We start from the raw sequence: 27775 nt of genomic DNA on the forward strand, positions 1-27775 counted from the left end.
AGGCCATGAAGCCCCTTGCACCAGGATCGTGTAGCTCCTTGCGCCAAAGTCATGAAGCCCCTTGCATTGGGATCATGCAGCTCCTTGCATTGGGATCATGCAGCTCCTTGCAGCAGGGTTGTGCAGCCCCTTGCAGCAGGATCATGCAGCTCCTTGCACTGGTGCCAGAGGCCCGTTGCAGCCGTGCAGGGTCAGCAGTGACCTGGAGCTGCGCAGGGTGGTGGGAGCAGGAGCAGCGTGTGCCTGCTCGAGGTACAGATGGGACTGTTGGGGTCTGGCAGCTGCTGGGGGAGCTGTGCGGTCACAGCTTTGGTCACAGCTGTGACCCAGGCACACCACCCCCTTCCTTCTCATCCCCCATCCTTCAAGGCTGCAGCGATGGCGAGGTTTACCCCTGGAGAAGAAAACCAGGGTGTTTTCCTCAGCCTGAGTGTCTTTGCATGGCACTTTCTAATCCCTAATTTATTTGCAAATACGTTTGGGCAATTCCCCCAACCCTGATGAGCTGAGAGCTGTTCACACGCAGCTTGTCTCTGCACATCCTGCTCCAAACTGGTTTCTGAAGCCTCCAGCGACCACACCGGCTCAGCCCTGGGGTCCCTGGGCCACTGCTGAGCACTTGCTACAGCCTGAATTTCTCCTGGTCACCCTGGTTTCCCAGCCAGCCCCAGCACGCCCAGGGTGACAGGGCAAAGCCAACTCCGCTGTTGGCCACGCGGAAGATTGAGCGATGCTGCAGGAGGAGGAGGAGGGTGCCGAGGATCCAGAGTTGCTCAGGAAAACCCCCTGTGCCCCTTCCCGCCCCCCCACATCCCGGTGGATCTGCCTTTGCTTGGACAGACCCTGCAGGGAGCAACGTGAAGAGCAAAGCCCAGCAAGAACATGGTCGGTTGTCACCTGTCCCTTCCTCCCGGAGCAGCTTCGGCTCTCCGAAACCTCCCCATTGTGCAGGGAGGAGCGATGGCCGTCCCTGCTACCCCGTCTGTCTGATCCCCGCCTCGCTGCGCTCAGCCTGTGTCAATGTTTTGACACAAAGCACAGAGGAGTTTGTGTCCTTTCTCTGGTGAAATGACAGAGCTATTAATATATCTGATAATGAGCTCCAATGATAAAGAGCTTCTAAGAAATGAGTTTGGAGCCCAGGAAAAGGCAGTGTTGCCCAGGCCTCCCCCGGCCAAGGTGTTCCCCGTCCCCTTCAGCTACAGATGGTGATTCCCGATACTCTGGCTGTTGTTTTACCCAACTGAATAGCCCCATTTCAGGATTTAGGGGTCATTTGAATGTCATGGCTCACCTAAGCTGGCTTCATATTCCCGCTCTCACTTAATCACAGGACTTTATTAAACCTTATCCAGCCACAGTGGAGATTAATCGCTTCCCACACGCACCTCTGACGAGGTTTCCCGATTCCCAGCAAGAGGTGGGGACCGACCAGTCCCATTGCTTTACCCTCGGCCGAGCGGCTCAGCCTGGGACAAAGCCCTGGCAGGAACAAGGTGAGGACCCACGTTCAGGGCCTGTCCCTCATTGGCGACAAGGACAGGAGCGGGCGCAGGCACAGAGGCTGCGCTTTGGGGGACGGCAGCCGCCTGCTTCCCACTGCACCAAGTCTGCAGCCCCCGGTGGAGCTGACACGTCATACCCCTTCGCAAGAAACACCAATGCTGAGCTCTGCACCAGTGCAGGGACAGCGTCCCCACCGCCTTCCCCGTGCTGACTTGGCAGAAATCAGCCCGGGAGGTTATCGCGGCACTTACCTTGCTGCAGAAAGAGCAGCTGAGACACGCAACGTGTCGCTCTGTGCTCAGGCATCACTCAACAAACTCAGAAGGTCAGAGACAATTTGGGATGTTGGGGTTTATTTGTAACAGGAGACTGTAAGAACACCCTTACGCAGAAATCCCGGAGGGACGGGGAGCCACACAGGCACGTAAAGGGACATAAAGGTCCATAGGAACCCTGTTGTGCTCCAGCAACGCTGGCTGTGGTGCGTGTGGCCAGGAGAGGGGCTGGATTTGCTGCTGCGCTCCTCTACACCGCCGGGGCGAAGCCAACGCGGTTGTCAGCCATGTCGAACACGGTGTAATACTCCCTGAGGAACACGTCCCCCAGGATCCAGAGCGGCTGCCCATTCTGGGGGGGCAGGTAGGTGGCCTCGACCCCCAGCATGCAGTAGCCTTTGTTCTGTAGGGGGGAACAACGGGCAGTCAGAGCCCCAACCGAGCCCCAGGGCAGCAGCAGGGATGGAGAGCAGCGCTGCTGGTCAGGGGGAGCCAGGTCCTCTCCCGGCCCTCAAGGACTCAGCAGGAGGAAGCTGCTCGGCTGATACGATACATACGTTCAGGACATAGGCGGAGGGGTAGAGCGGGAGCTGAACGCCGCTGATGATGAAGGTGATGGTGGGCATGTTCTGGATCTCATCACATTCAACCTCATACTGCGGAGAGAGGGCGAAGAGGAGGTTATGGCTGGAAGAGCAAGAGGAGAGATACCCCCATATGTGGGGTAACACACGCTTTGTCCCCTGCCAGTGCCACGTCACCTCCCTGACACACCTGCAGCAACATGCTCTGCAGGTGCCACCTGAGTTTTGCAGGATCTGCTCAAGCCCACAGTTTCTGGCTCCCTTGCAAGTGTCCCCACTGCTCTGCGGGCACCTCCAAAGCATCCCCTGCACTTACCCCATAGCGGGTCTGCTGGGCACCCACGGCCTCAACGAAGCTGCCCATGTACTCCCGGGGCACCGTCAGCAGGAACGTCCCCGTGTCCACGATGGCCTGGCAGCCCTGCCTGCACCAGCCCGTCACCACGTCTCCGACAGCAAACCTGGCACAGGGAGAAGGGCGTCACTTCGGGCACCCACTGGCAACTGAACCTGTCCCCATCAGGTACAAACACAACTCACTCGTCAAGTGCCACCTGCCAGTAACGCTGCTGGGTCACCGCTGCCCACAGAATGTCCCCGCGGAAGAGCTGAGTGTTAACTTCCCCGAGAATGAGCTCTCCCCCATAGTTGTAGGCGGGTTCGCTGCAGGAACAGTTACAGCAGCAGAGATTGGTAAATCAGTGCAATGGGCTAGTGAGGAACGAATTCCCCACGAATCTGCATGGGGACAGGCAGGGGGACACTGGAGCACAAGAGGACGTGCAAAGGTCCCTGGCAGGGTTTTACCGAGACAAGTAGACGCTGAAGATGGGCTGGGCGAGCTGGTTCTGCTGCAGCAAGCCCTGCAGCACGGTGGCCATCCCTCCCGACTCCAGCGAGCGGTGGCCCATCCCCAGGATCCCGTCAAAATCCGCATAGTAGAACGGCTGGGTTGGCTCGTTCTTGCTGAGCCCAAACTCCTGGTTTGTGACCGTGACGTTCTGGATCTGGAGGGGAACAAGACACCAGGTCAGCCCGTATGCTTGGGCTGATGCTCTGAAAGCCCAAAGAGCACAGTTCAAGGTCACAGCTGTTGAAAATATCACCAGGCAGCTGGGAAAATACGCAGGAAATGGGTTAAAACAAAGCTGGGTGGCAATAACCACTTTATAGGGGTTCTGCCCATCTCAGGCCCTGGTTTGCCCAAGTGACTCCACTCTGGGCAGCCTGTTCCAATGGCCCACAGCCCTTTGGGGAAGAAATTGTTCCCCGGATCCAACCTCAGCGTCCCCTGGTGCAAGTCAAGGCCGGCTGCTCACCCTCAGCGTGTCGCGGCCCAGCAGCACCGTGAGCGCGCCGCTGCCGTACGAGACGTTGTAGGTCCGGTTGCTGCTGGTGAAGGTGGAGGACGCGCTGGGATTGAACTTGGCGTGATTGTCTGCGTGAGAGAAGAGGACAAAGCTGCTGGGCACACGCTGGCGTGGCCCCCACAGGATTTCGGTGCCAGTTGCTCTGTCGGGATAGCGCCCGGGACAGCGGCTTCCCTGGCAGAGAGTGGGCTGTGAAGAGCAGAACGGGCCGTTCTCACCGTTCTCTCCAAGGCAGGGTTTGCATCCCAGTTCTGCCCGCATCCCTCAAGGGAACAGCTGTTGTGATCACAGCCCAGCGGGAGCAAAGCCATCAGCAGCTGCATCCCCATCGCCAGCAGCGAGTTACATCGACGGGCTCTGCCGGGGAGCGGGACATCAGCTCCACCATTTGCAGCTCCCCCTCAGCCCGGCCACAAAAGCTCAGGCACAACCCCTGCGATTTCTGCGCTCTGGGGACACCCACGATGGCCACAGTGGTTTGGCCGTCTTCGTTAGCCAGGCACGCCAGGCTCTGCACTTCCCAAGCAAGGCAGCAGCTGGGGCTGGGCAGCCGCTGTCCCCGAGCAGCGTGCCGGGGTCATTTTTGGTCTGGCATCACCATTTCCCCGGCGAGGGGGCTCGGGGGGCTGCGGTACTCACAGCACGGCGGGCTCTGGCAGTAGGTGGAGGGAACCCAGAGGCTGGAGGAACCGGTGTCAAAAAGCACCAAGAAGTTCTGCGGCGGGGTCCCGATGCTGATCTCCCCAAAGTAGGAGGACTGCAGGCAAGAGATGCGGCAGCCGCGTTGGCCACAGGGGCACCCACATTGGCCACGGGGGCAGCCACGTTGGCCACAGAGGCAGCCACATTGGCCACGGGGCAGCACAGACCAGGCTCTCGCCTCCCAGCCCCGCACCAGCGTCCCCAGTGCTGGGAAACGCCAGGATCGCTCTTGCACGTAACAAAGTAGACAGGAACGAAATGAACTCTCACCTTGCTTTTTCTCCCAAAAGATGTAATATTAAATATTTCTCTTTTTTATGCCTTTTCTTACCTATAGAAAAGCATCGCTTTTGAGTGCTGGGTGGGGGGAACTTTTCTAAAGTCTAAACTTTAAAAAAGAATGGAAAAAAGCAGATCTTTCACTCCCGGAGGCTCGGGGTGAACAGATCCCTCTGCAGACGGGAGGCAGCGGGAGGGGGAGCCGGGACTCACATCCAGGTGGTTGGTTATCGGCTCATACGCAACTTGGGCCTCACTGGCTGGCTCGTATTTAACGTTCTTCAGGTAGTCCTCCAGCACACCGGCCTCCCTCATTTTGTCCCTTATAGACTTGGCTTTCTTCAGCTTGATTCTGTACGGAGGAAAAACAAAACGAAACAAAACGACGAAGAACGTGGCACAGCAAGATTGAGCATTTTCCAGCGAGTTCTCTGGGCTCCTTTGGACCCTCAGCTCGGCTGCTGTTTGCGTCCCCTCGGCCCCACGGGATGCAGGATGCTGGAGTCACCCCGGTGACACGTGGGCAGCACCCCTGGGGACGCGGGGCAGCCCGTGCGCGTTCCAGCTGCAGCCGGGCCGTTAGCCACCCTCTCCCTGTGCTTTCTGCTGCAACACCCACCTCACCAGCCCCTGCGAGAGCTGCACACACAGCAGGGCCAGGACCAGGCGCTTCATGCTGCAGTTGTCACCCGCGGCTCCCCGAGCGCCTTCTCCGCGACGGCAGCAGCCGGCTGAGCTGCGCGGGCTCCCCGTTTTTATACCCGCTTATCTGCTGACCTCCGTTTTCCATTACCAACCCGCGCAGCCCCGGCTTCAAGGCTTTCTTTGTATTTTGGGCCAGGAGGATGTCGAGGAGTTTGTGGCCTTAGCGAGGCGCTCAGGTGAGAGTAGAGCAGCACACGTCTTGGGTAGCGAGATCAAAGCGTTACCATCCGATAAGTGCCCGGTTCTTATCGCCGTGGGGAGAGGAGTGACCCACAACGTCAGCGCGCTGGGGCGTTATCGGTGTTCGTCAAAACCGCCTCAAACCTTTGCCCAAAACAAAGGCGCTCGCGGCTTTTTTGGCGCGGGATGGCAAACGCGTCAGACTCTTGTCTGCGGTTCTTCCGCCCGGCCGGGACCTTCTGGCGGGAGCAGGGATGGAGACGCGGGCGCTGGGGCTTTCCCAGGGCTGGGGCTGCGGCTCCGCTCCCCAACCCCAGGGGCTCCTTGTGCTTCCCCAGCGGTGGTTTCTGTGCTGCTCTGTGCTCCCCCAGCTCTCCATCAGCCTCCCCGTCCTTCAGCATCCTCTCCTCCGGGTACTGCTCATTTCCATACGTCACACACCGCGATCCTGCTCCTGCTTCCATCCTATTCTAGACAGAAATCCCATCTTTTATTTTATTTTAAAAATAATTTCCTGAAGCAACCAATTCCCTCTCCATCCTGCGTTGAAAGGCAGGTGCTGTTCCTCCTGCATGGGGCTGTTGAACCCACCGCCGGGTCCTGCACCAGCCCAGAAAATCAGGAAATTCCTCATTCGCTTTCTTTTTCCTGTGGAAAAAAGTGAACGGCAAACACAGACCTCCCGAACTGCCCACAAACACCCCGGCGTTTTCAGTTATAACCTAAATATTTTCTACCAAACAGATCAAAATATTTTTGGTTATAACCCAAATATTTTTCTAGCAAATGGACCAAAATATTTTCGGTCACAACTTGAATATTTTCTAGGAAACCGAGCAAGCTGTTTGCAGTCAGGAGCTGAAGGGCCGGGGCAGCCTTGGGGTGCTGGTCAGGGCCCGCGGGCAGCGAGGAGGGTGCACAGCAAAGCCCTGCCCGGCGCTCAGGGAGCAAATGTGGCCTCTCGAGGGATCCGCTTGGCAGAACATCAGGGGACAAAGCCCTGGAGGGAAGAGGGGCCCCAAAACTCTGGTTAATATTCAAGGATCAGCTCGTCCAAGCTCAGGAGCGACGCGTCCCAGCGAGGAGGGAGCCAGGCAAAAATAATCAGGGGGGTTCAAACTGCGTCATCTTTAAGGTCTCTTCCAGCCCAAACCGTTCTGCGATCCTATGAAATGCTTTCTAGAGCTCCCCTGGCCCCGCTGGTGTCCCCGCTGTCCTCACCTGCCCCGCTGTCACTGTCACTGTCCTCATCCCATGTCGACGGATTTTATTCCCTCGGGAGCAGCGGGGAGTGCGCGTGTCCTTTGGTGGATATGGAGACTATAATAAAGCAATTATCTTGTTTGCTAGCAGGATTGATAGGAAGATCAACTTATTAAGATTGGATAAAAAAAGCAAATTCTGTCTGAAAGCAAAGAGCAGTTATCAAAACGTCGATACAGCGAGTGTTATCTGCAGGTCCCCACGGGGGCTCGGCCTTGTCGGAAGACAAAGGAATCAGGTGCCCTCTACAGCACACACACGGATTCCACTTTTGGCGCTTCCTGACCCCAGGTTTGCTGGGAGCTGTTGGTGTGATGGGTTCCAGCAGAGCAAACAGCCAGGGCAGGGGCGACACCGTCTCCCGAAGGCCGGGAGCTCTGACAGAGCGTTTTGCAGGGTTAGAAACGGGCTCTGCAACGTGATCCGGGGCCCAGAGCCCCGTCCTGCCTGCAGACACCACCGGGACAGACACCTGCCCGGGACATCGGCGTCACCCTGAACGTCCTGCTCTGCTCCAGGTTCCCCTCTACCCACGGCAAAAACACAGAGACCGGTCCCGACGCCAGGACAATTTACCAGCCCGGTTCCTGTGTCTCTGCCCCAGACACCTGCTCTTGCTGTTCACCTCAACAAACAGCAGCATGGAGCTTAATAACCACGGACATGGGGCTGGCAGGAGCTTCCCTGTTGCTCTTGTAAGCACCGCGCCAGCCCAAACCCCTCCTGAAGGTGCCAAACCCCATTGGACGCTCTCATCACTTAAACACCTTGCTCGGTGTGGTTCAGTTGAAGCAGCTCTGCAGGCTCTGCCTGGAGCAGAACGGCTCTCTGCGCGGGTTCTCCAGCTGAGACCGGGCGGTGGGAGCCGCGATGGCGCAGTGGCCAGCGCAGCTGTGTGTGAACCGCACACACGTCCCCTGTGCCCCGTGCTGCCCAAGCTGCTTCCAGCGGTTTATTTCCAAAACACAGGCTGTATTACGCAGATGAACCGCTCCCAGCCACCTTAATCTAAATACTCCTCCTTTCCCAGGCAACCCTGAGAACGGCTCCTGAAATGAACTGCTGGGCACTCGGTCTAACGTTGAACTTCCCAAACCAGGGCGGGGATCAGCCGCTCCATGATGATCTTCTCTGTTTTGTTCAGGCTCTCTGCAGTGGGACCAGCCAGGTGGAACACAGCAACTGTTGCTCCAGGCAGAACACAGAAGGACAGAGACGTTGTTCCTTCAGGGGAGGGAGACCTGGAAAACAGAGGTTGCAAGAAATCCAGCCTGAATTGCGTGAGGACAACTGGTGCCTGCTGGCCTTTCCATTTCAAATAAAAGTACGGTTCGGTTTGAAACGACCATTGTTTTCCTGCAGCATACACAAACGACAGGACCACGGGCCGATCATCATACTCGGTTTATTCTGTATACATTCGTGGTGCACGGTAAGGTCGGACACGAGCGCTGCTGCCGCTCCTCGCCTGTGAGGTTACCTCGGTGGGACGGAACGAGGGGCGGAATGGATTTCCACAGAAACAACCCGAAGAAGCAATTACACAGCGAGATCAACGCCCTGCTCGGAGCAGCGAACCCCGGTGGCCACAGCCCCGAAGCACCTTTGTTCTTCTACCGCATCAGAAATGTTCAGTATCAAAGACACCGGCACAAGGAACAACACGGAGAACCGCGCGGGAGAAGGGCTGGAGATAACACGGGTGCATCTGCGCCTTCCAACTGCAAAATCACATCCACTTGTGGAAGGAAAACAAATTAACTCCCTTCTTTACAATTAGCCTTTTCCATAGCCTGGCCTGTAATTGCCAGCTTCAAAGCTCTCAGGATTTCCACTAATGTATTCGCCCCGTTCAGTACAGGAATGTAAACCTGTTCTGCTACCTGTGCGCGGCATTTCAAGACCGGCCAAGGTGGAGGGAAAGACAAACTTCCCAGAAAGAAGGATGGCAGCCCTCCCAGGAGCTAAATTTAGGCAATGCGTTCATTAACGATCATTGGTTAATGACACTTCACAGTCAAGACACCACCCGAGAGGGCTGAGAAGCATCGCACAGGGACAGAGGAAAGACCTGGGGAGAAATGGCTGAGAACAGATGGCTCTAATACCGAGCTCTGTGTTTTAGCCCCAGTGAACAGCATGGCTTAAGTAATAGAAATAACAATATTTCAGTAAGGACTGACACATTCGAGTCTCTTTGCAGAAATACTGATCCCCTAGCCCTCACCATCCAGGCTCTCCTTTGCCACCCTGGCCCTGTAAGGCAGGTACAGCTGACATTGCAGCCTCCTTCCCCGGGGAAACGCAGACACGTAAAATGGGTTAAAAAGCAAATGAAAAACCCTCCCACGATAACAGACAACTGAGGGCTGGGGGAAGCTGTTTTCCTACCAACAGGTCCCTGGGAAAGGGAAGGGTAAAAGATCTATTTATGCATTCACCAGGGAATAATTCTGATTGATGAACTCAAAGCTCAAACAAGAATCACTCAAACAGGTTAAGACACTGAAACTGCCTGGATGTGGCTGCCTAGCGAGTCGGCCCTTGAACTTCGGTCTGGCACGTGGTGGGAGGAGCGCAGCGAGCGCGCAGTGCACAGACCGGCCAGCGGCCTCCTGCTGCCCACAGCTTCGTTCAGAACTTGTCTGAGCAAACGCGACAGTTCACGAGGTGCCACAGACACAGCATATTGCACAAACAGGGCTTCCAACCAAAGCAAACGCTAACAAGGAAAGATCCCTCCTGCCCGTCACCTGAACCAAGGAGCTGAAGGCACGAGAAAATGCGAATTGCGATGTCCTGTCTTTCAACCCAGTCCTGGTTTCTCCTCCAAAACCATTTCCAACGTGGCCACTAGAGGAAGCGGCGACCCAGCCGGGGCTGTGACACAGGGAGAAAGCCCACAGTGACATTTCTGTTCCCTGTGCCCCCAGAACCACCGCCTGTGTCCGAACACGGCTCCGCTCCTTCCCAGCACTTCCACAGCACCTGGGACATGAAGAACAGCCGAGCAGCAGCCGCAGCATCACCTCGTCCTCCCCGGACACAACCTGCGCCCCCAGCATCTTCCCTTTAAACCACCCTGCCAAGCCCTGCGCGGGTGGGAAGGGCCCTCTCCTCTTCCTCCATGGTCCGGTTCATTCTTTTTGCCCTTTTTTGGGGCAAGAGGGGAACAAGCATTTTGCATTTCCCAGCTCAGGCAGGTTCACCCCAGGCTCCCGGAGCCCTGCCCTGGGGGAGCCCCAGGGTGACACTTAGAGCTCAGAAACTCTTTATTCCAACAGTTTATTTAAAGCTTAATGCACTTTTTAATATAAATGATTTATTCTCTCCCTTTCCTAAATGAAAGCTAGATTTACGGGGACCTATTACTTGTTGGATTTTTTTGTCCTTTGAATAAAGTCATTTGGTATACATATAAAAATATATTAGTTTTGCTTCCTTTCACTTACAGATTACACAAGGATTGAGTGGAAAAAAGAACGGAAGACATGCACAAGGACTTAGAAAAAAAGGCAAAAGCAGGGATTTTGAGCATGTGGTGCACTTTGAATTTAGAGTGCAACGGCAAGCCAAGGAATCCATGTTTACCCCCACAGGCTTGGCATTACTCATACTCCCGTCACTTCTTCTGAACGGCACGGCACGTGTCCCTGCTCCTCAAAGGACCACGTTTCAATACATTACAGCATCAAAATAAGAAAGAAGGCCAAACTTCAACAATTCGGAAATGAGGAGCTCAGCAGCGGTTTGCAGCTGGACGGACAGGAGATGAAGAACACAGACAGCAGAGGTGGACGCCAGAGTGACCCCGAGCGCTCCTGTCCCCTCGAAACCCCTGCTAATGGCGAAGAGGAGCCGGGGAGGGGGAAGCTGCAGCGGGGGGTGGGACGTCCCGCAGCGGGAGGGGGCACAGAGCCCAGGCAGCACCTCCCACCCGCCTGACAGCCCCGACCCACAGAGAAAAATCCACATCAAAGGCCACAAATACACCCAAGAGCTGAAACTCAGCCCTTCCAAGGCCGCAGCTGTAGGAAACAAACTGCGCATTCACCCCAAACACCCATCAAATGTTTCTGGTGGACCCAGGCGGCCACGTGGGTGCAGCAATGGCTTTGATAGGGCTCCAGGCAGCTCCGCTCGCGCACCCACGGCTCCCGGGCCATTCCCACCCACCCTGTGACGCTCAGTCCCAGATAAAAACCAACCTCTCGATTCACAGCTGCTCTTTTCCCCAACGGCGGCTCAGCAAAGCCGCCAACCTCTGCCGAATCTGTCTTCCGGACGGAAGGAGCGAGCCACAGCGAGTATGGGTTTCGTATTGGCACCGGATTTGGCAATTGCCACTGGGGTGCAAAAGAACATTTAATAAATATATAAGTAAACAAATAAATAGATAGACAACACTTCTGAACAGCCACCGAAAAGAACCATTAAAAATCAAAACCAGATACGGTATGATCAAAGTTTTCTACCTCAAACTCTCTCACAGTTGCGGTCTTGCCCTCCTCTTTCAAAGCGAGGTCTCCTCAGGAAATGGGGTTTATGTGATCACAGTGTCTGTGCCCATGGCTCTGTCCTCCTCTGGTGATTTCTAGAACTGCCCAACTTAAACTGAATCTGAGAAAGGGACGGGAGTACAAAAAGCTTTTACGTGCTTCAAGAAAATCGGTAACAGTGCAGAGGGGAGAAAGGAGCGAGTCAAGGGGGGAAAGACCGCAGCACGAGCTCCATCAGCAGAGACCGGCGAAACCACAAGGCAAAACCCGGAGCTGCATCCATGCCGCACCTGCGCTCCTGCCGACACCTCCTGCCCCTCTCACCAGAGATTCAACCTTCAAACAGCACCCTCAAATATCCCACAAGGCTTTAAAAACAAACTACATGGGAGAGATGGAGAGGGGCAGATGGACAGACAGACCAGCCTCAACATCAGCTGTAGGAGCCATCCCGAAACACCAGGAATGGGGCGAACGGGGAAGGAGAGGCAAGGGGGGATGGAATTACGCTGAAGGGCAGGGACCGAAGCCACGACACGGCGCTTGCACTTGGCGTTCCCCTCACAGAGGCAGGTCAGTGCTGTTATGGCGAGTTTTCCGCGAAGTCCCATCGTCTCTCGGCAGGGCCCTTTGCAAACTGGACATGGCCGCTGTCTTTTTTAGGTCAATGACCGCGTAGGAGTCCGTCCGGCGGGCGTCGTGGGTGGCAGGAGGGGGGACGCGGGGGACCAGCGGGTTCTGATGTCCCTTGCGCGGCTCGGCCTCCAGCTCCACCTGGATGTAGTTGAGCTGGCGCGGCTGCTCTGGACAGGGCCGGGGGAAGTCGAAGCTGAAGACGCTGGGCACGCAGCCGCGGCGAGGCTTTGGCAAGAAGCTGCTGCGCCGCGGGCCGCTGCCCCCGTGCAGCGCCACGTTCTCCGAGTTCATGTAGTTCTGCAGGGGCTCTTCTTCACCAGCCTCCGAGTAGCCGCTGGGAGAAGGTGTCAGCACATCCACGCCCGCGTCCTCCTCGCCGTGCCGGAGCGGCTGGCACTCCCACACCGGCGGCAGCGACGGCAAGTTCTCATAGTGCAGCAAGGCCGTTCTGCGGTGGGAGCAGCCGGATAAGCCCGTGTCCTCCCGGCTGAGTTTCAAGCGTCCACCTCGGCAGAGAGAAGAGGTGCTGGGGGGCAGCAAGCCGTTGACGTTCTCATAGACGCACTGGGGCGACGGGCACTCCCCCTCGCACTCGTTGTTGTTGTTGTTGGGGGGGCAGAAGTGCGTCCTGCGCTCATGGTGCTGCTGACAGATGCGTCTGTAGTTGGACGTGGGACCTAACACGAATTTAACCTCCCCCGGCTGCAGGAAGACCTGGGGATTGCGGTCCTCGAGGGAGCAGCTGCGGTTCCTAGGGGGGAAAGGAGGGTGGACTTCAGGCAAGGAGTGCGTACAGTGTCGGCCCCTCGGCTCCTGCTCACCGTTGGCCGTGTTGACGTAGGTGTGCGACTGCAAGGAGAGAAGCAGAGGGCCAGTGAAAGGAGAAGAGACAAGAGCAAAGCAGGTGCCACCAGCTGAGAAAACAACAGGAATGGAAAATTCTTCATTTAATAATTGTTAAATAATTGCCACGGAAATACTAGTGGATCAAAGCAGCCATCTCCGTCGGCCTCGACAGAGTGTCTGTTGTAGTGAGTGCCAGGGAGCAGAAGTCTCCAAGAGCAAAATGAAGGAAAACAGGGAAAAAAAGATATGACAGTGTAAGAGGATCACTCAATTAAGAGAAATGTAGAATTGTGCAGGACTCCCAGTACAACAAACTGCTTGTTCACTGCCTGCAAAGAGCAGAATTGAGGAGACGCAGGTTTACCTGCTCATCGGGCCCAATAAGGGCGTGAGTAGAGTCTTCGCCCACGGAGGAATGTCTGAGGCTGCTCACCGAGGGCTGCCGGGCTGCCGAGAACGACAGCGCTTCTCCGGGGAAGCTGGGAAATCCATTGGGAAATCCCGAGACAGCGTAACCCAGACCTGGGAGAGAACCGGGACAGAAAACAATCAGAGCGCCGGTTTGGTACGAGGGTTCATTCATTTTCACAGCAAGGTGGGCTCTGAACTGCACCCTGCATGTCACAATCAGCCTGTCTGGGGAAGATCCCACCACAAAATATCTCCTATCAATAGAAGCGCTTGGCTCTCCTGTTTAAATTGATTTGTATCACTTCTAATGGAGACAGGAATTGAGCAAACCCGCATTCTTCCAGATGTGGTTTCCTCTCGGAACCACCTGATCCTTGTAGGTGCTACTTAAAAAGGCCGCTTGGCCACGGTCCAGGTGAAAACCAACCGAAGGGCGACACCTCGGTGGATTATTTGAAGGGCTTTTTGTTGTCATTTCCTTGGAAACAAAATAGAACATCGCAGACAAGTGGGACCTTAAAATAAACACGCTGTACAGGGCACACACGAACAGAAAGAACCGGGTGAGCAGCAAGGCCGCGCACGGGAGAGATGCAGGGGCTGCAAGGGGCAGTTTCAGTCGCGTGACCGCAGCCACCCCCCCCCGCTCTGTGTCACCCCCAGTTCTCCCGCAGGAGGAGGCTCACTGTTGGGTGCCTGGGGGGCCCGGGGTAGCTCCCGCTCCGAGGGGTGACTGCTCCTGGTGATGACAACAGGCTCTTCCACCACGTTGATGCTGTTACACTGCATCAGGTCCTGAAGCAGATTAAAGATCTCCTCTGCTCTGGAACACTTGAAGGCAAAAATCCCTGCACGGAAGCAAGAAAGCGATTCTGCTTCAACCAGAGTTTATGTAATTTTCGGCTCTAAATGAACAGGCAATTTGGATTTCTTTTGCTGTGTTTAACACAATCAATCCCCACAAGCCACAGGTGAATAACCAAGAAGTCAGTGGCTTATTGCATCAACAGAAAAACAGTGGGACAACAGCCGTCTGAGCAAACGGGGCGTTAGGACGAGGAAAACAGCGAGCACTCCAGTTATCTTATGACCGCCAATCCTGCACGAGCAGAGGTGTGAAAAGGCCAGGCTATCCAGTCTTGTCTCATCTCTCATATTCTATTTTAACTCACTGGGTATGCACTCCAGTTCTCATTACTGGGGAAAGTCTCTCCAGTGACTGCTCGAAGCTGAACTGGGCCCTGCGGAGCACGCACACGAGGGAGGGACAGCACCCTATTTCCAAAATGTGTGGAATTAGGCAGCGAGCAGCCCAAAGCAGAGCTAACCAATCCCAAACTGGCACGCACACACACGCACAAAGCCATAGCAACGAGAACGGCATGGCAACAACCGCTGCTACCCCAAAGAATAAGGTTTTAAACGTTCTGGCCAAAAAAAATAGCTACGTCTGCCTTATATAAAGTCGGGAGCAGCATACAGAAGGAGTCCGCCCAATAAAATTAACTAGGTTGAAAAAATCCTACAAGAAAGGGAGAAAACTGATCAGAACACAATGCCTTCCCCCTCACTTCTGTCTGCGTTAAGACTGATGAGTAAGTACGTGTCTGCTAAAAATCCTGCAACACATTAAGAGCAGAAGGTGCTGCTTTAGGCCCTCTACCTGGATCAAACAAAAAACCAAAACACACACAGGGCAGAATTCTGATCACTGCAAAAGGCAAACCAGAAACCAGAGGCAAGCAGCGCCCATCGCTGGCAACGGAGATGCGCACGACTCCAGGAGAGGAAAACTCCACTTCATAAATATTAAAAAGGAGCATACGGCACTACAGATTTGCAGGGCGCTTTACACAGACACTGAACAGTCATGTGGAGCCCTTTTGGGTAAGGAGGAGTTTACAAACACGTTAACAGAATGAGGAAACAAACTTCTTTTTCCCAGGGATGGGGATGCCAAGGAAATGTTCAGCTCTTTAAAAGCAAGAGAGACAGACTGGTAAAGGAACGAACAGGCGCCATTGTAAAACTGGAGGCTGTTCCCAGCGCTGCTGATGACTTGGCATGTGCTCCTGGTGAGTCACTTCCCTCGGTGAGCACAGCATCCCCCTGCACAAAATCAGGAAAACTCCTTCCCCTCTGCGTTACAACGTGCTGCCAGACACAACACGCAGAGCGTGGAGCAGAACTTGCACTAACCCAGGCAGAACAAACGCGGTGAGGAACACCAAGTGTGCTCAAACAAGCGCTGCTGCTGACGTGCGCTGGGCAGCTCTGTGGAACAGGCAAACCCGAAGAGGGACCTGCAAAAAGGTGCCGGTGTTGCCCTTTTGCTTTATCCCCGGATTTAAAAGGTGCTTAACAAAGCTCCAAGCTTGCAAAAAGCACTTTCTAGTCCGGCAGCCCCTCCTGCCACAGCTGCACATCGCTCCGCAGCGAGGTCGGGAGCGACAGTGTCACCAGCACCCTCCCTGACACTAAATACGCCCCATCCAGCGCTCGAGCCTGCTTCACCCATTGCCTCATGAGCAGCGACGCACTAGCAAAATTAGACCATTAAATTTAAGCCCAGGTCCTGAGCCATGATGTTGTTCTCATTAGCGTTTTAATCAGGACTATTAACTATATGTGCATGCATGCTCTGGTGTTCTGGGGGAACAGAAGACGCTAAAGAACCTGTTGATTCGTTAAAAGCAGGAATATGGGAAGATACAAGCACCAGCTCGCTCTGGCTGCCGGGGAACAGAAAGCTCAGCAGCTCCTTCCCGCAGGAGCCCCCACACTCACCCTGCCCCGTCTGGCAGCGCCGGCCGCTCTCGAAGGAGAAGAGGTTGGAGTCGTAGCCGTAGCGGCGCAGGCAGAGGTAGGGCCACCTGACGGCATCGCGCTTGTGCGTGTGCAGGATGAGCTCCGTCTGCGTCAGCTCCATAATCCCAGATCCCAGCTCGTTACCTTCATCGTCCACGTTCGTTACCTGCAGAGCCCACGGAGCTCACGTCAGGAGACTTGGTGCATTGGTATCAAAAAAACCCCACCCACAAAGACACTGTAACTCCCACGGATTCCCCCTTCGCTGACTGAGATGCCTTTTTCTCAGCGGGGAGCATGAATTTGTTGCTGGCAGAAGGCGCCAAGCCGGCAGCCCTGGAGACTGTGCGCTTGGCAGTTCCGCTGCCGCGTCTCAGCAGACACTGGAACACAGCCCTGAGCAATAAAAGGTTTCTCTCCAGTTCCCCATTTCCTCACTCAAGCTGAATCTCAGTGCAAATTTTTGCTGCAAATAACATATTTGCAGCAGAGGTTGCTCAAGGAAAGGAAAGTAAAAAACCACCATCACCAAAACAGTAACTTATTTGCAAATCTTACCAAGCGAAAGACTCCTCTGCAAGAGCAGAGGTTTTCTTGCCTTTCACACCTGGAATCCAACCCATGCTGGGCTTTGTCGGTGCTGTCACAGCCTCTCTGATGCAGAGGAGGGTGCAATACTCACCTTAAATTTGGTGGGATGGTTGTCGGGGATGCTGTCTCTGCACAGACAGCTGCAGCAGCTCCCCATGACGTCAGCGTAAGAGGCAATCCCTGCAGAGGGGACACAAAACCGAGGGCAATCAGGTCTGGGAACCAGCTCCTCCCACCCTCTCCAAACACACAGCATTTACAGCCTGTGTCCTGCATGTGGCCCAGGGGGGTTGGATCTCAAGCTCTTCAATACCTTCCTTTATTAATGGATGCCATGCAATATAAGGTTAATTTAAAACAACAGCTTTCTTACCATTAGGCATTTGTTGGATTTTTTTGGAGGAGTGAGAAGAAATTCCCACCGCTGTCCCTCTATCTCCTTCGGGACTTCATGGTGACCAGGTGTCAGAGTCACCTAAAACAGCTGGGAAACTGCCCCATCTTCCACCTGACAAGGAAAATACAATTAAACAAATTTAAAAAAGAGTTTTCTAGACTCAGTATGGATTTACTCCCCGCTGACCTTACAGGCTTTGATCTATAATTTAGCAACAGATCCCTCTCCGCTTCATCTAATCTGGTCACTAGGGGCCCTGTCCTCTTCTGTCCCTGCCCTCCCACTCACATCTCTTCAATTCCATCAGTAAAAGTTAAAAATCTAGTAGAGAACCTGCCACCTTTGCCCCCTCTTTCTTTATTCCTCTGTCCCCCTGGTGTGCCCTTCGCCCACACCTGTCTAACCGCTGAGGGGGTTCGGCTGGGGTGCTGTCGCCCATCCCCAACAGTTATTATGGTCAGAACTGAACAAACAAGGAGAAAAAAGTCATAGTGGGATCCCTGAGCACTCCCTCAGGGCTTCCTGCTGCTCCTCGCTGTTGAATATTTTAGTGCCATCCCTTTCTCGCAGACACAGAGCCCCGGGAGGCTCCGTCGCCTGCTCAGCGCTCTCAACGCACCTTTCCCACGGCTCTTTGCCCGTTCAGAGCCTCGACCAGTCCAACCAAACCCTCCAGAGGGTTTTGCAGCCTCCTGGGCCCAGCTCAGTGCTCCTGACCCCACAGCCGGGATCTCCGCTCTCCCCAGCCCCCCAGCCTGCAGAGCACCCCTCAGTGTGATTCTCCTAAACCCGGACTGACCGTGAGGGTCCAGCTGATCCCAAAGGCCCCGGCGGGACCCCCGGGACAGCCCTGACCGGGGACACGGGGACACCCGGCGGGAAGTGCCCGCGGCCCCACACCGACCCACCGGGACCCCCGCCTGCACCGGGGAGCAGCGGGGCCGCCGGGGGCACCGAGGGGCTGCTGGCGACGGGAAGGGCCGGAGGGAGGACGGGGCCGGAGGGACGAAGAGGCCCGCACCGCCCGTGCGTCCGGGGGCCCTGGGGAAGGGGCGAGTCCCGGGGAGTAGCGGGGGGCGGCGGGAGCTGCGAGGGGACAGCGGGGACAGGGAGGCGGGAGGGAGGCCGGGGCCATGCGAGCGGTGCCGGGGAAAGGCCCGGGCCGCGGGTCGGTACCTGAGGCGCTGCCCAGCTCCGCCGTCCGGGAGCTGAGGCCTGGGCCCCCGCTGCCGGCCGGCCCCCGGCCCGGCCCGTCCCCTGCCCGGCCCGCCGGGTCCGGGCTCGGGCTCGGGGACCGGGAGCGGGTCCGGCCCCGCCAGCGCAGCGTCCCCAGCCCGGGCCGGGCCCGCCGGGAGCAGCGAGTCCACCGGTCGCCGCCTAGAGCGTCTCGGGCTGGGAGGACCCAAACACGGAGCAGCGCAGCCGCCAGGGGGCGCGCTGGGTCCGCAGCGACTCCAGTGCGGGGCGGGGCCAGAGGGGGCGTGGTCGTATAGGGGGCGTGGCCTCGTTAACAGTCTGGGGGCGGGAAAACAATGTGCGGGAGGTTTGGGGGGAGCGAGGGGCAGGAGGTTTTACTGGGGAGTTTATTGCAGGGCGATTTGAGGGTCTGGGGTGGAGGGATGCTCTAGGGGGTCAGTGAAAGGGGACTGGGGGGTCTGGGGCAGGAAGGGGTGTTGGGGGCTGCCTCCTGCATCCAGCCCCCCCATCCACAGCATCCCTGCACACCACCTGCCCCAGTTTCACCAGTATCAGAGCACTAAACCAGCACAGTCATGGCAGCTCAGTGCTGGGGTCCCGCAGGCGGCTGCACCCCTGGACCCCCTCGATTGCTCCCAGTCGGGCTGCACGGGGTCCCAACTCGGCCCCTGCGCTCCTGAGCGCTGACACGTGCTCAGCAATAACACCCGTGGCCCGTGTTCAGACTCAGTCCCTGGGAGACTCTGGGTGCGTGTGGAGGGGCTGCTGCACAGCAGGACCACAGGGAGGCCACGAGGAGAGTCAGGCTGGGCTGCAGATTTTACACTTGTCATCTTTACACTTGCAATTTTTACAGTTGTGAACGCTCTGCAACTACAATCCCGTCCGCGCTGTTACGCCACAGAGCTGCTGGACACCAGCTGTGGGTTTGGAGGGGCTGCTGGCTCCTCGAGACCCGCGAACGCTCCCAGTCTGCTCCAGCGCCGAGTCACCGAGCCGCAGTCTGCAGCCCTGCCCTTTCTGTGGGGACGCTGCCGGCCACGTGCTGATTGCTTGGCGGTGTTTTGGCGGCAGAGAAGCCCAGTGTCCTGCCCGTCACACGTGCACAGTCACCCGGTGCCCGTGGGGGATGTTGTGGCATTTCCAGGGCGGTGGCTCCACTGGAGTGGCAGCTGGTCCCTCCTCGGAAAGCTCTGAGTGACCCATCTGTCCAGTCCAAGTCCCTGTGCCTGGCTGGTCTCCTAACGAGGACTTTGCCCATTAATCTTTCCGCCGTGCAGAGGGACATGGAGCACAGGCAGCAGCAGGTACAAAGTCCATAGCAGCAAACAGGTCAAGATAAAGCTGTGGAGACCAACCTCCCACCAAAGCCAAACAGCGGATTAACCTCCCCAGCGCACATCTGAGAGCTTAAAGGGTCCCTGGGGAACTGCGACGCTGGTTTAGCAGCCCCAGCGGGACCCTGCAGAGATGCTCATCTGCCTCATTTCCTTTTCCTCCTGCTTCCTTCCCTGCCCGGGGGGTGATTTTGAAGAGATATAAACCACCAGTGCAACAAGCTGTGCACTAGCACAGCCCTGCATGGCCTCTCCTGGCAGTGCCACCAGTTTGCTGGGGAGCCTGGCCACCTCCTCTGACAAATTACCACCCCCACAGATTCACACTGCAGTCCCGACCCTGGTCCCAGGGACCTACATAACGCACGAGCCACCCGCACCCCTCAGGGAGCCCCAAAACAAGGTGCGGTTCCTGGGCAGCGAATTGCTCGGCCCACGCGGGGGGCAGCAATGTGGGCCAGTCCCCGCAGATATGGGTTTTTGGGAGATGCTGTGGCTGTGCCTAACTCCAAAGCCACATCATCAGGCAGGAAAATTTTATGGCATGTGAGATACAACAAAAACGCTCTGCCTTGTGTTGGAGACTCTGATCGGTTTTGCCCTGACTCGTGCTCAAGGGTAATTGCTTCAGCCAAGGCCTCTAAATGGCTTTTAGGAGCCTCGTCAGGTGTCCAGGACTTGTGAAAACTGGGACATCCTGACTTGCCCCTGGCTAACTCCTTTGTGAGAGCCCAGCCAAAGTCTCTCCACCTCTAAATTGGGGTGTAATGACACTTCCCCTCTTTCATGAAGCTTCAACTCTTTCTGATCTACGTAGGAAAATAAATCACCGCGTGGATCATAAAAGTCATCAAAACGGCCACCTGGGGTGAACTGAGCCGCAGATGGAGGGAAGGGCGCGGACGCTCGGAAAATGAGAGGTGGCGAGAAAAACAGATGTCACGCAGAGCTCTGTCCCCTGTAGGGTTAACGTGCCCCCCCCTCCGCCATCCTTTGCTCTTCCCCTCCCTGCCCGCCGCTGGGATTCCCTGCCATTGGCTGTCTCTGTAGGTTTAGGCTAAAAAGCCTGTAATTAGGACCCTGGCTGACACGGCTCCGGTTTCCTGGGCAGGCGGGCTGAAAAAAGAAAAAAAAAAAAGAGAGAGAGGGAAAAATAATATAATTGTTTCCCTGCCCGAGCTTGGATGTTTTCCTTTCGCTTTGCAAAGTTTCCCCTGCTCAGGCTCCATTCGCTCGCCGCCTCCGGAGCGGGGCGGGCCGGCGGCGCTGGAGCGGCCGGCGCAGCGCGGAGCGGCGGAGCCCGCGGAGCCGAGCGCGGGGAAAGCGCAGGTACGTGCGGCTGGGAACGGGAACGGGGCCGCAGCTCCGAGCTCCGCGCTGAGCTGGAGCTGCAGGACAAAGCGCCTGGGAGTCGGGGGGGACACTGGAGAATCCCCACCTGGGAATTGCTGCAAGGAGAAGAGGAGGTGAAGCGGGGGAGAGGGGGTGATTTGGAGGTGTCCTGGGAGAAATAAATGGGGGAAGCAGAGTGGTACTGCTGCCCCTACGGTCTTTGTTTATGGGAAAACGTCTCTTGAGAGCAGGAGACGGCGTCTGCGCCATCCTACCGGACTCTGCCATCCTGGGTGTGCGGCCGCTGCGGTGCGGGCAGGTCCGCGGGCAGGGGGCTGGCGGGGCAGGCAGGGCTGCCCGTGTCCCTCGGGACCCCAGGAAGGAGTGTTGGCTCAGCCATCCCTCCGCCAGCCAGGATTTGGCAGGAATGGGGTATTTTGGGGTTGGCGATGGAGGTTTCCACTGGAGTTGGCTGGGCCCCGTCGTACACTGACGTGCCGGATGGGATCCAGTGGCTGCGGGAGCAGGTGGGGTGGGTGGGGGGCTCTCGGTTTGTACCCGACCGTGTACGGATGGCTGAGTTAGGGCGGGTTAATGGGTTACTGCTCCCAGCCCGGGCAGCCGGCCGTGCCTGTGCACTCTGGATGGGGGAAAACACACTAGGAAAAGCCCTTTGCAGCACTGGCACATTCCACAGTGAGCAAAGAAGCCACGGCATTGGCCACAGTCCCCTCTGGTGACATGGACAACACGATGCCATACGGTAGAGCAGGATGCTGGGACCCCCCATCACTGGGGCGCTGTGCTGACCCTGTCCCTCCACATCGTGAGCCCACGGACGGCTGCACCCAGCCAGCAGCACCCAAGCGTTGCTGCACCTCGTGCCACCGCAGCCCCAAAAGCCACCGTGGGGTCCCTCCCGAGAGGCTCCAGCTGGGGCAGCCTGGCTTGGGCTGCGCTGCAGAACGAGCTGCTCGGGCCCGCCTTGCCAGACCTCAGCTTATCTCACCCCAGAAAAGATGCATCTTTCTGGCTCTTCGTCTCTATTTCCACGTACCTTCGTTGCAGCTGTGTTGACAGGAGCTCAAGCAAAAACAGGTTATCCTGTGGGTGAGGTGGTGAACACAGAGCTGCACCTCTGAAAGCTGCCGGTGCTTTTGGGTGCTTGAAAGGGGATCTGGTGGTTTTGGTGATGGTGAACTGTTGTGTTTCCTCAGGGTTGCAGAGCTGGGGGGCGTTTGGTGCTCCTGAAATATAGGCTAGAGGGGTCTGAAACAGGTTCTTGTAAGATGGAGAAGTGACTTAAGAAAACCAAAAGGCTGTGGGGGAGGTGCCAACCAGCCCCTGGCCATGCTGGAAATGGAGCAGCTGCCATGAATGCGAATGGGCCAGGGTAGCTGCGCTGCAAGTTAATGTGTGACCTTGGCAGGAGAGGGCTGGGAGCCCACACACGCCAGCTGGAGACGGGGGCTGCTCCCAGGGAGCCAAATGAGATTAATGTTCTCGTGAATTTTAGCCTCTTGTACCCCAGGAGATGCAACCACTTTGCAAAGGGCTGTAGCTACTGTGGGAAACATGCTCAGAGTAGGAAGGGGAATCTTGAGGGGCCACTGAGCCAGGCGGTGCCGGGACCGGAGCCGGGGTGGCTGTTTGCAGCCTGGCAGGCGGGGAGCATCCCTGTACCCCTTTTGCAGGGCAATAGCAGGAGTGCCTGGAGGGATGGCAGGAAGGAAGAGGGGACAGGGAGCAGAGGAGACAGACCTGTTGGGGCTGCCTGGCTCCTTAGCATGGGAGGCACATACCACTGTCACCGTCTGGGGCTAATTACAGGGACTTGCCTCCAGCCCAGACAGCTGCCAGCCGGCATAATCACATCAAGCTGGGCTGGGCTCTGAGCACAGCCCATGGGTTCCCAGCAGCCCTGCCCTCCACTCTCCCCCAGCATCACCCACTGGGCTCCCTGTCCCTAGGATGAGGTGCCCTGTGCACCCTGCCATGGGGCTGGGGCCACACGGGCACCCCCAGCTCTGCTGAGTCCGTCTGAGGGCTCTAATTACAGCAAAGCCCCAGCAGATTAAACAAATGCAGGTTGGAGGCTTAATGAGGCAAGCACGGCCTGGGACTGCCTCCCATGGGGGGGGAAAGAGGAGACCTGTGTCGGCCAAACAGGGCAGCAGCAGAGCTGGGACCGGTCACAGAGCCCACGGAGGTCCCCAGGCAGCATCCCCAGGTACACTGGTCTGTCAGCAAGGCCAGGACTGTGGCTACATAGAGCTGGGTCAGATGATTCCATCCGGTGCAGGTCCTAGAGCTGAGCACAGCTTTGAAAGCCCCCTGCAGCCTCTCCAGATCAACCCCAGGGCTGGCAGACCCCAAACCCCAGGAAGGAGCAAGCAGTGCTTTTGTTTTCTCCCGCTGATCAGCCAATCTGCAGCGTTAATCATTGACCCAGGTGCGTGGCAGGGAAACCTGAGCTGCCCCAGCTGCTCCCACCCGCTGCAGCACCCCAAAAATGGGCAGCTGTGGAGGCGGGAGCACAGTGGGAGCAGGGGCTGAGCTGGGGGTGTTGGAGCTGTTTAGTGGGAGCAGTGGGGATGCAGGTGCTGGTGCTGGCCAGGGGATAAACCAGACATGCAGAAATACCATCCCAGTGCAGGATGAACTGGTCCTTGTGGTGGCAGAGATGCAGGAGGACCTGGGGGTTACCACCACCTCAGCCTGAACTCCTGCCAAGCCACTTGCTGTATAAAACGCTTTCCAGAGCAGTTATCAGTCCGTAGTGGGCACTGTATGGGGTGAATCCGGGGGTGTCCTGGGGCTGTTGGGTTGCAGCACTGGGACTTGTCCCCTGGAGCAGCGGCTCCGCCCCATCCCACCCACATCCCACCCTCACTCCCCATGCCAGGGCAGGAAACCTGGGCAGAGGCCGTTGGGCTCTGGGCCGGTGTCCAGGGAGCCCCAGGAGCCACCCCATCACCATCTCGCCTGTGTTGTGGAAAGCCAAGGCAGGAAGGAAGCGAGCGGTGGAAAGCATGGTGTGGGGAGGCGTGGGGAGGAGGGGACGGGACCGGCCGGGTTTCCACCGGTAACCATTAGCCAGGCGAGATGGGGACGGCTGGGCGAGCTGGCTGCCCGAGCAGGAACAGCCGCTCCGGGCAGAACAATAGCAGCCCGAGGGGAATAAATTATTTTCCACTGAACTGGGATAGACCTCGGTCTCCTCCCACGGCCCTGCTCACTGGCCACCAGACCAGGGGTTCTCCGTGCCGGCAAAGGGCTGGCGGGAGCCGGGAAAATCTCCTGCTGCAGGCGAGAGAATGGCCAGAGCTATTTCCCAAAAACCTGTTCCAACTTCAGCACAGACACCCAGGGTCTTTCTCTCCATCACCATCCCTTCAACTGCTCCTGCTCTGCAGACAAACCGCTGCCCTGCCGAGCACCCATGTCCTTGGGGTGGGTTTGCTTATCACCCCTGCAGAGAAAGGAACAGCATCCAAAAGCCCGTGGCCTTCAGCAGGGGTTCAACTGAGAGCCTTGAGGTTGTGGTGGCACCGAGCATCACCCTGGCTGGGGTGGGCAAGGGGCTGCTTGTCCCGCTGCCATGGGAATGACGCGTGTCCTGGGGCGGACCCTGCTCCCCCGGCTCTCAGCAGCTCTGCCGCTCTCTCCCCAGCTCATGTCCCGGCCGAGCCCCGCATGGCCCCAGCGAGACGAGGCACCACCCTGCGGCACCGCCACCGGCCTCCCGCCGGCCTCGTCCGACAGCGACTCCGGCTGTGCCCTGGAAGAGTACCCGGAGCCCCCCGCAGACCCCGCGCCCCCCGCAGACCCCGCACCCCCCGAGGTGGGCAGCACCCCAGCTCTGCCAGGGCTCCCTTCGCTCCCTGCTCTCCCCCAGCCCTGTGGGTGCCATGCATGGGTGGCACCTGCAGCCCAGCACCCCAGAATGAAATGCATTTTAGCAACCTCGAGCGATGCAGCTTAATCCCCCTAAAAATCTGCTGGTGTTTCTCTTTTCCATGCAACACCCCAAGGTCCTGCTGAGCCCCGGCAGCCGCTCGCCGCAGCCCGTCTCGGCCGCCGACAGGATCCGGCTCCGCGCCAGAGCCCTCCTGCAGCAGCTGCCGCCGCAGGACTGCGATGTGAGACACGGGTGGGTGGGCGCTGCGCCCGCGCTCCCCCACCGAGCATCCCCTGACCCCCCTCCCCACGCAGGAGCGGTTCTGCCCCGACCTCGCCGAGGAGGAGAGGAGGCAGCTCCGAGCGTTCAGCGCCCGACGGAGACGGGAGGCGCTGGGACAGGGGCTGGCGTGTCCCGTGCCAGGTCCCTGCCATGGCTGTCCCTGCAAGAAGGTGAGACATCCCCCCCAGGCACCCACTCCTGAGTGGGGACCTGTCCCCAAAAGCCAACCGGACTCCGAACCCCGCGTCCCTCTGCCTTGCAGTGCGGCAGAAGGCTGAACAAAGGCGACCCAGGGATTTCAGCATCCCGGCTGGGAGACCAGTTCTGGCACCCGTCCTGCTTCTCCTGCCACTTCTGTCACCAGCCCCTGGTCGACCTCATCTACTTCCAGCAGGACGGGAGGATCTACTGCGGCCGGCACCACGCCGAGCTCTTCCGGCCGCGCTGTGCCTCCTGCGACCAGGTGGGTGCTGAGTGGGGAGAGGCTTTCACCCCCCTTTTGCTGTTGATTAAAGCTCCTGTGCCTGGCCGGGGGCTGCAAAGGCATCAAGAGCTGTGGTGGGCAGGAGGAAAGTTCCTTCTGAGCCTTGCAGAGCCCTGTGCCCGTGCCAAGGCACGGGGGCTCCCCCTCACTCCTCCTCACAGCAAAGCGTCCTCCAGGCTACGGGTTTTCTCGCTGGGTGCTTAAAGGATGAGAGGACGGGTTGTTTTTCCCCCTGCAGCTGATCTTCATGGAGGAGTGCATCGAGGCGGAGGGCCGGCGCTGGCACCTGGAGCACTTCTGCTGCCTAGAGTGTGACGTGCCCCTGCGCGGGCAGCGCTACGTGATGACGAGCGGCCGGCCCTGCTGCTGCAGCTGCTTCGAGAGCCTCTTTGCCGAGCCCTGCCAGGCCTGCGGGGACCCCATCGGTACTGCCCCCTTGTCCCCGTGTCCCCAGGGCAGGGCAGAGCGGGACATCCCCACCCGGGCAGGTGGGACGTGGGCTGGCAGCGCTGCGGAGCCAGAGCCCCGCGGCTCGCTGCGGGGGCCAGGTTTTTGGCACGGGGCGGTGGGAAGAGCCTCCCCCTCACCCCAGGTTGCCCCTCAGGTGTCGACAGCGAGGAGGCCACCCACCAAGGGCTGCGCTGGCATGCCCGCGCCGCCTGCTTCTGCTGCAGCCGCTGCCGCCAGCCGCTGCGCGGGCAGCCCCTCGTCTGCCGCCGCGGCCGCCTCTTCTGCTCCGAGACCTGCAGCCTGGGACGGGACGCGTCCTCCACCACCTCCGACTCCTCGGACTCGGCCTTCACCTCAGCCCCGTCCCCCAATTCGACACCCCGAGCTGGCCCCACGGGCAGGACCACGCCAGGGACGGGCGGCACCGTGGCGGCCGGGGGCTGCAGGCGGCGCGGGGAAGGGACCGGTAGGGATCCTGCTGCTCTGCCTAGGGGGGTGTGGGAGCACAACCCAGCTCTGCTTGTCCCCTGGGTACTTTATGGGGTGTGTTTTATGGGTACAGCCCACCCCAGGGTTGGGGCAGCGGTGACGAGCCCCCAGCCGCCTCCCGCGGGAGGGTGAGCACTGGCAGCTGGGGTTTGGTGGGTACACCCCTCTGTCCCTGCACCAGGGGCTGTGGCAGAGCTGGCTCAGCCTTCCCCTTCCTCACCCAGCCTTGTTTTCCCTCTTCTAGATGCATTTCTGGACCAGGCATCCATGCATCCAGCGTTCCGGAGCCCAGAGGACCGCGGGGCAGCCAAGGAGCGGAGCAGGGATGCTGCTGCACACACAGGGATGCTGGGACCTCCGGCTGGAGACCCCTCTGCCCCCCAGCCCAGCACAGAGGGTCCCAGTGGGCCTGGAGCCCTCAACCACACATCTCTGGGGGGCCCTGACCCCCGAACACCCACAGGCCATGGGAATCCACACTTCCCATCCACGTGCCCTGCCCCACACGGCCCATGGCCAGAGGACATCGACCTGCAGGACATCACGGAGGAGGATGACTCCTGGTGTCCCACCTGCTCTTCATCTTCGGACTCAGACTCGGAGGAGGAGGGTTTCTTCTTCGGGAAGCCCATCCCCAAGCCTGGGATGAGCTCCCTGGGCAGGGAGCCCCCGGGGAGGGCTGTGGGCAGGACGGCGAAGCCGTGGGGCAGCAGCAAACACTGCAGTGTGTCCTAGCGGAGGGGACAGGGGGTCCTCGCCCGGCACTGCCATCCTGCCGGGTCCTGCCGCAGTCTCACCGTGTTCCAAGTGCGTTTTGGACGCAGCCCAAGACTGGTGGGAGCCGCTGGGATCCTTCCCCCTGGCGGCTGCTGGCAAAGCTCAGCCTGCAATTCCTGCCGGCCTCCCCTGCAATTAGGAACAGGTAAAGCAGGTAGGGAGCCCAGAGCCGCAGCCCGCGCCGGGGCTCCCACCTCGGGCAAGGCGGCAGCTCCAAGAGCAGCCACGTACGGGGGGGCAGCCGCGGGTGCTCCAGACAAGGGCAGCTGCCTGCATGGCCCTGCTGCAGGGACCCATGGGACAGGAGGGGTGCTGGCAGCCAGGGCCGGAGCCTTCCCTGGGACACCTCTTGGAAGGACAAGCACCATTGCCAGATGCTCTCCAGCCCTGGGGGAGCCTGTGCCCCTGGCACAGCGGGGGAGGGGTGGGAGGGGATGCAGACGATGCTCCAATAAAGCTCAGCTGAGACCTGGA

The 27775-nt window shown here is 58.3% G+C and overlaps 3 protein-coding genes across 5 annotated transcripts; 1 reads left to right on the forward strand and 2 right to left on the reverse strand.

The window, feature by feature from the left end:
* Window positions 1–1861: 1861 nt before the first annotated feature.
* Window positions 1862–11151, reverse strand: PGC (progastricsin). Its single transcript, XM_065854649.2, is given in 11 exon segments — window positions 1862–2184; window positions 2339–2437; window positions 2682–2826; window positions 2906–3028; window positions 3173–3372; window positions 3685–3803; window positions 4375–4492; window positions 4930–5068; window positions 5336–5436; window positions 5438–8105; window positions 11073–11151. Coding segments are annotated over 10 exon segments (1266 nt in total). The 5' UTR covers window positions 5507–8105; window positions 11073–11151; the 3' UTR covers window positions 1862–2031.
* On the reverse strand, window positions 8253–18435 carry FRS3 (fibroblast growth factor receptor substrate 3). Of its 3 annotated transcripts, XR_010652688.2 has the most exons (8): window positions 18229–18435; window positions 17029–17163; window positions 16747–16835; window positions 16044–16230; window positions 13943–14104; window positions 13210–13367; window positions 11340–12848; window positions 8253–11210 (listed from the first exon to the last, which is right to left on the reverse strand). XR_010652688.2 is itself a non-coding variant. In XM_065854590.2 (7 exons), exons 2-7 carry the CDS (start codon window positions 17036–17038, stop codon window positions 11925–11927), a joined length of 1530 nt encoding a protein of 509 aa, XP_065710662.2. In that variant the 5' UTR covers window positions 17039–17163; window positions 18229–18435; the 3' UTR covers window positions 8253–11924. The 3 variants fall into 3 exon arrangements, 2 of the variants coding, with proteins under 2 accessions (XP_065710662.2, XP_071673726.1); XM_065854590.2 differs by having other exon boundaries at window positions 8253–12848; XM_071817625.1 differs by lacking the exon at window positions 18229–18435 and adding an exon at window positions 17672–17895 and having other exon boundaries at window positions 8253–12848.
* Window positions 18186–27775, forward strand: PRICKLE4 (prickle planar cell polarity protein 4). The gene is made up of 11 exons (XM_071817930.1): window positions 18186–18325; window positions 19397–19556; window positions 19906–19989; window positions 20795–21052; window positions 24592–24762; window positions 24953–25060; window positions 25134–25271; window positions 25364–25564; window positions 25824–26010; window positions 26190–26501; window positions 26769–27775. The coding sequence occupies exons 1-11, from the start codon at window positions 18186–18188 to the stop codon at window positions 27257–27259; spliced, it is 2250 nt and encodes a 749-aa protein (XP_071674031.1). The 3' UTR covers window positions 27260–27775.

Source organism: Patagioenas fasciata, chromosome 21 (genome assembly GCF_037038585.1).
Source record: "Patagioenas fasciata isolate bPatFas1 chromosome 21, bPatFas1.hap1, whole genome shotgun sequence".
Classification (NCBI taxonomy): Eukaryota; Metazoa; Chordata; class Aves; order Columbiformes; family Columbidae; genus Patagioenas; species Patagioenas fasciata.